Raw genomic sequence first — 14860 nt, forward strand, 5'->3', positions numbered from 1 at the left:
AAATCCACTCATTAATGATGAAACACATACATGCAAAGGGGACATCACTGTATGCCTTCTCAGCCACAATAAAGAGCATGCGAAAGATGAAAGAAGGTGGGGGGAGCATGTGAGAGACATGGACGACTGCTTGCTTACCGACTGTCATTATATCCATCTTGGATAAAGGTGACTCAGGAGAACCATAAGTCTCCTCTGATTGGAAGGATGTGGACACATTCTTTGGCACTATAACCAAAAGAACAATACCACTCTATTCTAGGGGTAAAAACTCTTTCATTTCCATATGATGTTCAAGGTTTTCTTTCTACACAGATGAACAGTATGCTGATGGCCAACCTGGGTGTCTTAACTGTCCCATAACACTAGAAAATAAAACTTTCAATGATATAATCCTAATGACTAATGCTACATTAAATTCAGTATCTCATTCTGAAAGAAATAACATTTTGATTTGTATAGTCATATAATTTTTTCCTCATAACTCTTGGTGATTAACAAGATGAACCTGGCATCATCAACTTTAGATTTTACAAAATCTTGATTAAATTTATTCATAATAGTCTTTTGGATTTATGTTATGTGAAACAAGATAAATAACAGATTCTCATTCAGCTTCAAACTCTTCAGGTTGCACAGACAGAACAATGATATGAGGTCTCTGTTCAGAGTACTAGATGATAGGATGTCTTACTGTAAACATGTATTATTCATCACAGTTAAGGTGATGAGATCTCTCAGAGTCCAAAATAGGACATTTAGTATTTTATTGGCTGGGTGGCTAAATAAAGTAATATTTGTTTAATATTTACTTTATATTATTGCACAAAAATGCTAACAACTGTTTTATTATATTCAAGTATTACATATTATTCATATTATAAGATTGTTACATAGTACAAAACATAGATGACATTGTAAAAATGTATTTAGTACAACTTCACTTAAATTAATCACATATTTTTCTGCAGAGTGTATTTTCCACAACATATGTGAGTCTCCTTTAAACTTTTCATGAAACTTCCTGCAGGTTAGATCAACATTCATTTTAGTGTAAGCTTTGTCTTTGCAATCTTCATTTGTGACCTGTTTTCTGTTGAAATGTTAAATATCAAAATGAGGGCTTATCCTGCAGAGGTATTCATCCAAGTAAGATGAAAAACAATTAAAAAAGGTGTTTCAGGTTAATCTGAGGAATAACCCTGTTTCCAAAATGGCTAAACACTACTTCCACTCATCATTGATTGATTGATTGACCAAAGTTTAGAGTTCCCCATTGTTTAATTTTTTTTAGTGACAAATTTATACAAATACTTAATTTCATTGCCATTGGTTGTGGCATAATACACAACCATTAACCCAGCTCAAGGGAGACAGGGTCACCGTCCCTATTCTTCACTTGAGTAATTCTTGTCTGACGCATCCACGTTGTGGGGGGTGGGTATCCTCCACATCATTAGGCCGGTGCGAAATAGAGCGAAGTTCAGGCAGGGACCCAGTCTCACGGGGTATAACGTGGAACCCATGCCCAGCGTTACAGGTGGAGACCTTAACAGCATCTTAGGCAGAAAAAGAGACCTTCGGAATGGCGAAGATGGTGGATGAGGCAACCCATCCTCTCTGGGGAAAATTAGAAGAGGAAACCACTGCCTTGTAGAGAAGAGGGATCTTCGATGGCTAAGGGAGTAAACCCCAAAAGAAAATCCTCAAATGCATTAGGCTTAGCAGGTCAGCAGATGAGTAAATTTGTAGTTGCTTTCAACTATAATACAAGCCTTGGGTGGAAGTTTAAAAATGGAAATGGAATTGACAAGGCTCTGGCTACAGTTGCACAGTGTGATGGTAATGCTGATGTCTGTGCAAGTGTTAGATCAGAGAACAAAACCCGATTTGGAACAACAAATATTTTAATAATGAATGGGAAGGAAAATGAATTGATTGACCTAATGGAGAGATGTAAACTCGACATACTGGGATTAAGTGAAGTAAAATGGAAACGGAAAGGAATGAAGAAACTAAGAAAGGGGTACACCTTGTACTGGATGGGTAACAGTGAAGAGAAAAGAAATGGAGTGGGATTTATAGTGAATCAGAATGTTGAACCAATAACTGAAGTTGAGTATGTAAATGAAAGAATTATAATAATACAGGTACATGTAAACAAGGAACTACTGAAGATAGTACAGGTGTATGCTTCACAGACAGGATGTAGCGTGGAAGAAAAAGAAGATTTCCTCAATGAACTGGACACACACATTGTTGGAGATGGGATCATGATAATGGGAGATCTGAATGCCCATGTGGGAACTGATAGAATGGGATATGAGAATGTTCTGCGCACATGTGGGTATGGTGATAGAAATTAATATGGAAAGAAACTGTTGGACTTTTGTATCAGAAATAACCTGATAATAAAGAACACATGGTTTATGAAGAGGAATAGCCATAAGATCAGCTGATATAGTTGGGATGGACAGTATGGAACACTCATCGATTTTAGAATAACGACCGAGAATAGGGAAGATACGTCATGAATACGAAGATAATCTCCAGTGAAAGTATGGAAAGTGATCCAGATTATTAATTGCAGAATTAAAACAAGTAAAAATCTCTAAAATTGTACTGAAGAAGAAACCAAAGATCAGGATTTGGGAATTGGAGGAGGAGGAGGATAAAAGAATAGCATACCAAGATTGGATAAAAAGGAAGTTGCCTAATACAGATATATGAAATGAAGAAGAAGAGTAGACAATTTAAGACAGACATTTGTGGAAGTAGCAATTGAGGTATGTGGAAAAACAAAAGCAAAGGTTAAGGAAAAGGAGACATGGTGGTGGACAGACAAAATAAAACAATAAATAAAAGAAAGGAACAAGGTGAAGAAAGAAATGGATAAGGAAAAGCAAAAAACATATCAGAGGGATGAGAATAAGATAGAAAGGTTACATGTGGAATACAAAAGATTGAAACTACAAGTAAAGAGGAGTATCAAAGAAGAAAAGGAGAAATGTTGGGGAGAGTTTACGAACAAAATTGAGCAAGATAGTCAAGGAAATCAGAAACTATTATACAGAGTAATAAAATCGAAAAGAATAAATCAAGAAAAATTCAAGGCATTAGAGAGAGAAGATGGATCCATAGTACATGACGAAAAGGGTCTTGAGAAGGTGATGGCAAAATATTTTTTTAAACTTTATAATGAGGATGACTGCTCGGAGAAAGAAGGAGATAAGAAAATGGAAATAATAGATGGAGAAAAAGAAGAGAACCCAATAACAAGGTTGGAACTTGAAAGGGTAGTGAAAGCAATGACCAAAGGTACAGCAAGGGGAAAAGACAAATTCAATGCTGATATGATTAAGGTAGCAGGAAGCAGTGGACTACAGTGGCTATGGAAATTCTAAGTTCCCATGGAGGGAATTAGATATTTTTTCACCAATAGAGCATATAAAAAATCAGATCAAAAATTAGATGTATTGCTTTTCAGGCGTTTGCTCTATTTTTTTTTTTTTGCTAGGGGCTTTACGTCGCACCGACACAGATAGGTCTTATGGCGACGATGGGATAGGAAAAGCCTAGGAGTTGGAAGGAAGCGGCCGTGGCCTTAATTAAGGTACAGCCCCAGCATTTGCCTGGTGTGAAAATGGGAAACCACGGAAAACCATCTTCAGGGCTGCCGATAGTGGGATTCGAACCTACTATCTCCTGGATGCAAGCCGTTTGCTCTATTAACCAGCGTTTCGTCTTAGGTCTGACACTAGACATACATCTAATTTTTTATCTGATTTTTGATATGCTCTATTGGTGGAAAAATATCTAATTCCCTCCATGGGAACTTAGAATTTCCATTCGGAATTGCTAGGTGGGCATTAATTCCATTTTGGAGTTTTATCTCCCGTATGCAGTTATCAGACTGTGCCTCTTAAATAGGCTTCTGATAAGTTATCTTCTAACCCTACCAAATCTCCAAACCCCGCCAAATCTCCTGGCCAGAGAGAAGGCATAACCTTCTACGTGGCCCGCCCCTTGGTCCTTGGTCTTCACCTGCATACACCCAGCGTCAGTGGGTAGGGTCTGACACATCCTACTCTGATGAGTCTAGTGTCACACCTAAGACAAAACGCTGGTTAATAGAGCAAACGCCTGAAAAGCCATACATCTAATTTTTGATCTACAGTGGCTATACCGAGCCCTCAATACCATATGGAAGGATAAAAGGATACCTGAAGATTGGCAACAAGGAAGCATTGTACCATTGTTCAAAAAAGGAAATAGGAAGAAATATGAGAATTATAGAAGTATAACCTTATGATCACATGGACTAAAAATAATGGATTTTTCCTTCATTATCTATTTTTATTGCCGGCTCTGTGGTATAGGGGTAGCATGCTTGCCCCTTATCCGGAGGCCCCAGGTTCGATTCTTGGCCAGGACAGGGATTTTTACCTGGATCTGTGGGTTGGTTCAAAGACCATTCAGCCTAGGTGATTACAATTGAGGAGCTATCTGATGGTGAGTTAGAGGCTAAAGTCTAGAAAACCAAGAATACCAGCCAAAAGGATTTGTCAGGCTGTCCACATGACACCTTACAATATTCAGGCCTTCGGGTTGAGCAGCGGTTGCTTGGTAGACCATGGCCCTTCAGGGCTGTTTTGTTAATGGGTTTGGTTGTTTTATTATCCATTTTTTATTTTGTACTTCTAGGTTATTTGCAGTGAAGTTTACTTATCATATGCAATGTTTCATCTTCCTGGTCTTCTTACTCTCTCCCTATTTCCATCCCAATTCTTTTTTTTTTCTTGAGACCAGGAAAATGTCTTTACTTATCTACCTTCCATTGTGCTATTTGTCTTTTTAACATTGTTCTTTCCACACTTCAAGATTACACACAAATCTTCCTTTCTTTTCAATAGTCTAATGACATTGATATTTGTCCTTCAAATTTACATCTGTCTGCCAATCTACCTGCTGAGGAAAAAGATTGCTTTCATATAACAATTTTAACCAACTACCTCTCTGTACACAGCAGCACATAATGAACCATCTTGTGAGAAGTAAAACAGAGGTCAATTGGTAGATGCAGAGTGGGTTTCGGCCCTTAAGTTACTACGGCTGGTCCATGGTCCAACAGCTCTGCACTCTGACCGGCCAACCGAGCAGAGCAGAGGAGGGGTGGCCACGGCTCTACCGTGGCTCTACCATGGCTCTATGCCCCTGCATTCGGGAGACAAGACAGGACTGGACCTCATGGCTGGCCCCAACCGTCGGCTGTCCTGAGAATGGTTTACCGTGGTTTTCCATTCTCCTGCACTAAGGCGAATGCCGGGACAGTTCCTAGTATAGGCCATGGCCACCAACCCCCTCACCTTCTCCGTGCATCTCCTTCACCGTCACAAAATCTCCTGGCCTGAGAAACGATGTCACCATCTAGGTGGCCCGTCTTCCCCTTCGGGGGAGGAATGAAAACATTTAGTAGTAGTAGTAGTAGTAGTAGTAGTAGTGGGAGGCATAAGGATGTGGCGACCCCACTGCAATCAGCCTCCCGAGTACTGGAGGGTAAACCATAGACCCTACTAACATGAGGAAATGCGTGTCAGGCACTGACCATCTAGTGCATAACAAAGTATCAACGCGAAGATCCATGGTAGGCCTAGCAAGCCAGTGGTAGTATCTTCAAATTGCTTTCAACAATCAAACAAACCTCGGATGGAGATAAAAAAAATACCGAAATTGACAAAGTCTTCGAGCAGATCTGGCAGGTATGGCGGCCAACATGGCTCCGATGAAAGACAAATATGTCCGAAGAACAATGTAAGAATTGGGACTATGAATATTTTGACCCTGACTGGAAAAACTGAAGAACTTATCGATATGATGAAGAGGAAAAATCTATCCATATTGGGAATGAGTGAAACAAAATGGAGAAAGGCAGGTAGCAAGATTCTCAGAGATGGCTACAAATTAGTATGGAGTGGACGCGAGGAAGAGGCCAGAAATGGTGTAGCTTTCCTGATAACAAAACACATGGACGCCATTACTGAAGAATCCTGTCAGAATGATAGGATCATTAAATTATCTATGCAGTTTGAGTCCACAAATTACACGGTAGTGCAGGTATATGCACCACAGGTTGGATGTAGTGCTCAAGAAAAGGAAAAATTCTGTCAAGATCTAGAAGATATAATTGATGAAGAAAATGTCATCATCATTGGGGACTTAAATGCACAAGTTGGGACAGACAGACTTGGTTATGAGGAAATCATTGGACCACATGGGTTTGGGAACAGAAATGCAGAAGGCGAACAACTGCTTGAATTGTGCAGAAGAAATGGATTGATCATCAAAAATATCTTCTTCCAAAAACAAGACAGCCAGAAGATAACAAGATATAGCTGGGATGGAAAACATAAGTCTCTCATCGACTATATCATCACTAACAAAGGAGGAGGGAAATATGTAACTGATGTCAAAGTTATCCCCAGTGAGAGTATGGACAGTGATCACAGATTCTTGATTGCAGACCTAAATCATGTGGCTAACACAACCCCGAAGAAAAGAAAAAAGAAAACATACAGTGAAGACTTGGAAATTAGAAGAAGCCAAGCTGAAGGAAGAATATAAAATAAGGATACAGAGACACTTACCAAAAGGGGAAATGAATACAGTAAAAGAAGAATGGAAAATTTTTAAGGATACTTTGGTGGGTGAAGCTAAAGACCTGTGTGGAGTAACAGGATCTACCATGAAAGAAAAAGAGACACCTTGGTGGAATGACAGAGTCAGAATGGCTAAAAAAAAAATTAAAAAAAAAGAGAAATTGGGCAAAAAAGATGCTTGACAAAGAAAAGCAAAGAGATGCACAAGATCCAGGTGGCCAAGAAATAACTAAACTACAGGAACTCTACAGGGCAAAAAAAACTTATAGCCAAGAGGATAGTAAGAGAAGAGAAAGAGAAAAATGGAATGAGTTTGTGGAAAAGTTGGAAGAGGACAGCAGAGGAAACAAGAAACTTCTTTACAGAGTAATTGAAAACAAGCGAAATAACCTAGAAGATATCAAGGTAATAGAGCAGGACAGTGGATCAGTAGTACGAGAGGAAGATGGAATCAGGAGAGAATTCAAGACCTTCTTTGACAAGCTCCTGAATGAAGAGGCATCAAATGTAATTCAAAACAGAGAAGAATCTGGAAAAAGTGAAGAGCCCAGTAAAAATATGGAGCCACCAATCACATGGCTGGAGATAGAGAAGAGCCTTAAATGTATGAAGAAAGGGAAAGCTGCAGGAATAGATGAGTTAAGTGTCGACATGTTAAGAGCAGAAGGAACACCAGCAATCCAATGGCTATATAGACTCCTAAATGTAGTATGGCAGAAAAATACCATCCCAGAAGACTAGAAGAAAGGTATAATATATTGTACCTATATTCAAGAAAGGCAGCAGATGGAATTATACCAACTACTGTGGCATCACTCTACTCTCTCATTCTGGAAAATATTATAGAGAACAGACTACGAGAAATTGTAGAACCACTTTTAGAAGAGGAACAATATGGGTTTAGGCCTGGAAGATCAACAACAGATCTTATATTTGCTGTCAGGATGTTGATGGAAAAACAATGGAAAAAAAGAGAAGCCTTTATATCTACTGTTCCTTGACATCGAAAAGGCCTATGACAGCATACCAAGGGAGCTTATTTGGGAGTGCCTGAGAAAGCTCGAAGTTTGAGACAGTCTAATTTCAAAAGTTAAGGTGCTTTACGAGAAAACCAAAAGCTGTGTACAAGTCGGTTCTGGATTGTCAGACTGGTTTGAGACAAAAAGGGGAGTACAACAAGGTAGTGCTTTGTCGGCCCTATTATTTATCATTGTAATGGATACCATATTAAATGTGCTAAAAGGAAAGGGGCAACAAGACTTACAAGCATTTGCATTAGCAGATGATGTTGTAATTTGGGGTAACTCAGAGAAAGATGTAGAAGAGAGACTGCAGGGGTGGAGTCAGGAGTTTGAGAGATGTGGATTAAACATCAACAAGGCTAAAACGGTGGTGTTGAAGGTACAGAAGGGTGACAATCAGCCAGAAATCATGCTAAATGGCACTAAGCTGGACAGTGTAACAGAATTTAAGTACTTGGGTAGTATAATGTCCAAGGATAACTTAGTTAAATATGAAGTAAACAGTCGAATCAGCAAAGCAATACATTTTTACCCCCAAGTAAGACAGCTACTATGGGATAAACAAGTACCACTCAAAACCAAGATGACACTATATAAATCATTATACACCCCTATCCTCACATACAGCCTGGGCACCACTACATTAACAAGAAAGGACAACTCGAAACTCTAAGCAGCAGAAATGAAGTTCCTACGCACAATGATCCAGAAGACCAGGAGGAATAAAATCAAGAATAGAAAAGTCAGAGAAGCCGTAGGACTAGAATACTCCTTACTCCAGAAGATCCAAAAGGCAAGACTGAAGTGGTTTGGTCATGTGAAAAGAATGAGTGCCAACAGGTCTGCAAGAAAGGAGTATGAAAGAGAAATCAGGAGAAGGAGACCAGTGGGCAGACCTAGAGAAAAATGGATAGACTTAGTGAAGAAGGATGTAGAGGAGATTGGTCAGGATTGGGAGCGGATTGTGAACGAAGAATGGTTCATGGACAGAACAAAATGGAAGGGGCTCGTATACCACACCTGGGAAACTGGAGTTGGTCAACGATGATGATGGGTAGTAGTGGGTGTAACAGAAACATTTAATTTCAAACTTTCAGCATTTTTAGAACAAAGCGTGTCTTTTCTGTACATATGAAGAAGTGGTGTTCACTAAAGATCAAGAATCTATACAGTTTATCTCATTTCACATGGCAAAAACCAAAATGATTAGTTTGTGAAAAAATTAATATCTTTTTCAGTGAGTTTAAATACCTAAAAACACTCATTAATTATCTGGCAGTTTGGAACGAATAGTTTCATAGGCAGTATTGCCATAATAATAAATAGCTTTCAAGTTGACCAATGTCTTGGAATTTTCCCAAATTACAGGATGACATTGCACAAAGACAGTAATACAGTAATAAGGATTATAGCAATATAACAACATTGTCTGTTAAAAGCAAAAGATTACTTGCATGTTGCTTACATATCATAAAGAAGGCAGAAGCTATTAGATTTACTATGCACTACATTAACATATCACAACAAATAAAATATTATCAGGCTTAAATCCGTGAAGTACATGGTTTCATAACTATTCTTCTCTAGGATGTGCTACATCTCATTTGTATAGTAACTGCTAACTGTTCTTCTGATCTCTATTTCTACAGCTTTATTGGGAAATATTTATGCCCTTTATTTTATAACGTTCAAGCTCACTGCTCTAGTATACCAAAAAAAAAAAAGAATAAACTGCTCTATTAACATTCTAGAGTTGTCTGGCTGAACTCTGTTGGGTTATTAGGTTATCCTGTTAACATGGTACACAATAATTTAAAGATTCTAAAATGACAATGAAATCACATAATTATGTCTCATTGCTCCCAAGTCCTAGTTGTGTATATGTTTTTCAGTTGGTACCAAATATTTTTTTGAGATCATAATTGAACTGAGATATATAGAATCAAGATATATAGAAAGATAAGAACAATAAAAGGAACACACAGAGTGGTTGGAAACAATGTGGAAGAGGTATAAAGCATTACAATGTTGGTCATACTGATATATAATTTGATTACTCATGCCATTGTCATTTTATCAGCTGCTGAAATTAGCCAATCAGATTGCTTTGTGGCCAATTCAAATGGACTTTGCGAGGAGGTGTTGGTAATTCTGCTGGTGGCTTAGGAGCAGCAAGAGAGCACCGTTCAAAGAAAATACTTCGCCAGTGGAAGGATTTGAACAAGGACATCTAAGCTGACTGAATCATGCCATAGTAAGTACGTTGGCAGGCTGAGTAGTTCAGATGGTTGAGGCGCTGGCCTTCTGACTCCAACTTGGCAGGTTCGATCCTGGCTCAGTCCAGTGGTACGTGAAGATGCTCAAATACGTTAGCCTCGTGTCGGTAGATTTACTGGCACATAAAAGAACTCCTGTGGGACATAATTCTGGCACCTTGGGGTCTCCGAAAACCGTAAAAGTAGTTAGGGGGAAGTAAAGCCAATAACATTATTAGTAAGTACGTTATAGTGACACTGGCTAAAATCCACTATGTGTTTGTGTTTGGTGCTCATTTCTTGGCATCAGTAGCTGCTAGGTGATTGGTCATTCACGGAAATGTTCACTAAGCAGCTATGTGGCATGCTCACAGTGGACTTGGACTCGCACAGCAACACAAGCCTTCTTTGACTGGTGCTTTCAAGCCACATGCAGATATAGCAACACTGCCTTGCAAAGTCATATGAATTCACCTCCAAAATGATCTGATTGGCTAATTGATAAAATGACAATGGCACAAGATCCTGAATTATATTTTTCAAATTGTTTATCAATATGACCAACCCTCTAACGCTCATATACCCGGTTCATGTTGTTTCCGACCACCCTATATAATAGGATAAATACATGACAGGTCAGTGTGGGAAGAAGGGAGTAGCAGAAATAGGAGACAAGGACAAACATGAAAACGCAAAGCGGCAAGGATGCTCTCCACTTCTTCATACACTGCCGTCTTGTCTTCAAACAGATTGGCTCTCTCTACATCAATCCCACTTTGCTATGTTCATTTCTTGTCCTTCTATTTTCAAATAGAATGACTCCCTCCCCATCAATACCTGCTCTACATCGGGGCTGAGAAGAAAAGAATGATGAAGTAGTAGAAGAATTCATATTGATGGCGAGAGAGTCAATCTATTTGGAGAGGGCAGAGGAGACTGCCCTTGTCCTTTTATGTGTCCATACAGTGAGTTTCTCTCATCGGTTGGCTGGCCTTCCGTTGACTCATCACTCCCTACTCCACGGCATAGCAACAAGGATAGCACTTTGCTTGCTGTATCCGTGGATGACTTGAGATAAGATTTTTTTTTTTTTTTTTTTTGCTAGTGGCTTTAGTGGAAGATGGACCGAGTATCTTCCAGTATAAGAAGGTCCACTCTACCAAGTGCCAACAGTCTCCTTGAGGGTGGATGAGCGGGTAGAGTTTAAGGCACTCTATTGTCCTTGGGACAGGAAATGGTCCAAAAAGGCGGAAGAACCTACAACTGGTCAACAGCATTAGGATGCGGAAGGCAATGGGAAACCACTGCATTAAAGATCCTGAAGGATATCCCTTCACATTCATATGGCATGGCTCTGTTTAACGTAAAATTATTATCCAGAGTTTCTATTCCCCCATTCGGATCTCCGGGGGAGAATGCTTTGAACGCTGCTATGACTAGAAAGCCGGGCAGTTTTGGAAAGATCAAAGTGTACGACAACAAATTTCGAATTGAAGGACATCTGAAGATGGCACAACTGCACTTCAGAAGATGCTTTCCATGCTGCAACATAACGTTCGGAGCTGGCTATGTGGACCGCCAACCTCTGCTAGGAGAAGGCGCCTCAAGAAGAAGAAGTGGCTTTAAGTCGCACCGACACAGATAGGTCTTATGGCGACGATAGGATAGGAAAGGCTAGGAGTTGGAAGGAAGCGGTCATGGCCTTAATTAAGGTACAGCCCTAGAATTTGACTGGTGTGAAAATGGGAAACTATGGAAAACCATCTTCAGGGCTGCTGACAGTGGGATTCGAACCTACTATCTCCCAGATGCAAGCTCACAGCCACACGCACCTACTCGCACGGCCAACTCGGCTGGTGAGATGACAATTAAAATTAAGAAACTAAGAATTAAGAAAATAATTATTAAGAAAATTAGTAATTAAGAATTAGGTAAATAAACTCGTACCTTAAGACAGGAGATATTGGAAATGTTCTCCTCCTGCATTCACACATTAACATTTTCATAGCCCGCCATGCTGAGCTCTTCGAAACCCCAGCTTCTTGTCCAAGTCGTAGGTTCTAATCTTTCTGCAATTTCATTTACTTTTTCTTCGTTAAGTACACGATGTTTTTTAACACTTCGCTTCTTATCATAAGTTATGAGTTTCATTATGGTCTGTATTGACAACTGATCACTATCAAAGGGTAGAGAAGGGTCCACCTATTCAATACCATAAGTTTGTATAATGGCTTATAGGGGCATCAACCACAACTGTTTTGATGTGTCATTTAGTTTCAAGTTTGGATGTGTTGTTCGGACTTCATCAAAGTTTTAAGACTGTAAATTGTGGCTACTAAAGTGTTTAATTTATTATTGGTTATATGTGTGCATATGTCTTCCAACTGTAATGTGGCTGAAGACGACCCAATATATATGGAGTCGAAACTAGTCCTAGTTTTATAAGACAATATACAAACGTATGGTATTGAATAGGTGGACCCTTCTCTACCCTTTGATAGTGACTTCGCTTCTTATCGAGTAAAGAACCAGTTCCTCTCAATTTGTTTATGAGTTTCCGCACGGTCTCCCTATGTGGAGGGTGTACACCTGGAAACTGTGTTACAAATCGCCTAATGACTTCCTTGCAGGACTCTGTTTTCACATAATTATCATACATAAATATCCTTTCCTTTACCGTGTACACATGTTGAGGCATTATGAGAATTATACCCTGAAGTAACACTTCACAACTAGAGAACAGTTGGCGTCACAGATCAACACTTAACACACGTTCTAAGCACGGACCTGAACTGCGTAATGCAGGCATTCCTGTGATGTCACTGCGCTGTGTAACGGGAAGTGATGAGGCAATGTGAGGCAGATAAGCTGGGTGCACCTGCCAGCCAACCGATGAGAGTAACTCACTGTATTTGTTCTAGTCTCCTTCTCTGTTATTCCTTCCTAAACTGACCTCTCTGTTTACCCTGTTATATGCTCCTTTCATTTTTATTATCTTTCTATATCTCAATTTGTTGCTTGTTTATTCCTTTATATTACTTATAAATACAGATACAGTATATTTCAATCCTATTCTTATCACTCTCATTACTTTTATAGTGAGAATAAAATATGATCATCAGAAGATACTTATTTAAGTTCCTATCTTTTTCAACTAATTTATATCAATCACCTATTATGTTGTTGTTTTGTTTTGCTTAATCTAAAATTCCAGTACATTATTTTTTTAACCAGTTATTGGTGAATAATGATAGAGAATGTAAAATTCTACAGAGATAAGAAAAAACATGCATTTAAATTCGTATATACTCTCTAAGACACAAACGATCAACAGTAGTACAAATGTCAAAAATATGATGACAACTCTGTAGGGTAAGGCTTACCAAGACGAGCAGTGCCAATTGGCAATAGTCTCTCCACAGATGGTGTAACCAGGTGCTGCCCTTTATGCATGTCTATCTGCCATGGTACATGTTGTTGGCCAGGTGTAGAAGCAATACTAGGAGTTTGTGTCACTGGTGGTTCCACTACGCGTTTCTGCCTTCCTAATGGGCGAGGGATTGGAGATCCATGCTGTGGATTTTCTGGCCACAACTCTGATCGACTGTGACTGAAAGAGTAATCATTACTCCTTTGACCTAATGTTCTATATGTTATAAAAGACATACTTCAGAAAAAACTGAAACAAATATATAAGTAACATACAGTGTACATTTGTAATATTCACTTTATAACAACTCAATTAATTTCCATATTAATTTTGTTAAAAATACTCCAATGCTCAGTATCTCATTTACAGGTAAGAGTGTCTTCTACATATTTGTATTCAATTTATATACACTGAGGATAACGAAAATTACAACACCACAAAAGCAACGGGTCATTCGTGTTGATACTGAAGATATGGAATGGTGCCAGTTTGACAGCTAGGTAAGTAAATTATATTAGTTTCAGGTCAGTCAGGTTGTTCACAGCCCTACCAGGTCACAGACAAACCACCTATTGTATGCAAAGCTCAGTAGAGCTTATCTGATATGCAATCTGTGAGGTGCAGTGATGTGAAGTATTGTTTCCCTTTTTTTTTTGGGGGGGGGGGGGGGATATCTCAATTCTTATCATGCATTTAGATTGAATTTTAACTATAATATTCTGCAAAATGAAAATATTGGTCCAATATGAGGCATCTCAGTTCCATCAGGTAGTTTGTACATCTGCCACTGTCAGAACAAATACACATTGCCGTCTGTGAACGGTTGGTTTATTTAATTAATGTAGAGCTAAAATTTAAACTGGTTTATATGTAACCTAGTTGTAAGAGGTTCTGAATTAAGCATAGGATTTTACAAGTCCTGGCAAAACAGCATTGCATTACATATAATATTTTCCTGAGTTATAATACATAACTGATTTAAACAGAATTCTCCTTTATGCGCAACAACTTTTAGATCTAGAGAATGAGTTGTACGATTATGTGGAGAACAAACTGACACTGAAATCATTCCTGAAGCACGAGCATCAGGGATTCGCAGATGCAGAGTGGGCTTCAGTGGCCGTGGCTGGTCCATGGTTTCAATGGCTCTGCACTCTGACTGACCAACCAAGCGGAGGAGGGGGTGTCCGCTACTCTACCATGGCTCTATGCCTCTATATTCGGGAGACGGAGAGGGGCTGGTCCCCACCGTCGGCTGTCCTGAGAATATGGTAGTTTTCCATGGTTTTCCATTCTCCTGGACTAAGGTGAATGCCGGGACAATTTCTAGTATAGGCCACGGTCGCCATCCCCCTCAACTTCTCCAAACATCTCCCTGGCTTGAGAGACGGTGTTACCGTCTAGGAGACCCGCCTTCCCCTTAGGGAATCTAGATGAGTCTGGTACTACAGGATACAGAGGTAAAGACAAAAATAATGATAATGATGACATTGATAA

At 39.3% G+C, this 14860-nt stretch overlaps 1 protein-coding gene across 1 annotated transcript in view; it reads right to left on the reverse strand.

The window, feature by feature from the left end:
* unc79 (UNC-79 domain-containing protein) overlaps window positions 1-14860 on the reverse strand; it is a 346819-nt gene that overhangs the window by 92360 nt on the left and 239599 nt on the right. Inside the window, exons 33-34 of the mRNA XM_068229169.1 lie at window positions 13317-13543; window positions 139-228 (exon numbers count right to left, since the gene is read on the reverse strand). Of these exons, the coding sequence (XP_068085270.1) occupies window positions 139-228; window positions 13317-13543 (317 nt within the window). The remainder of the gene's footprint in view (window positions 1-138; window positions 229-13316; window positions 13544-14860) is intronic.

Source organism: Anabrus simplex, chromosome 9 (assembly GCF_040414725.1).
Source record: "Anabrus simplex isolate iqAnaSimp1 chromosome 9, ASM4041472v1, whole genome shotgun sequence".
Taxonomy (NCBI): Eukaryota; Metazoa; Arthropoda; class Insecta; order Orthoptera; family Tettigoniidae; genus Anabrus; species Anabrus simplex.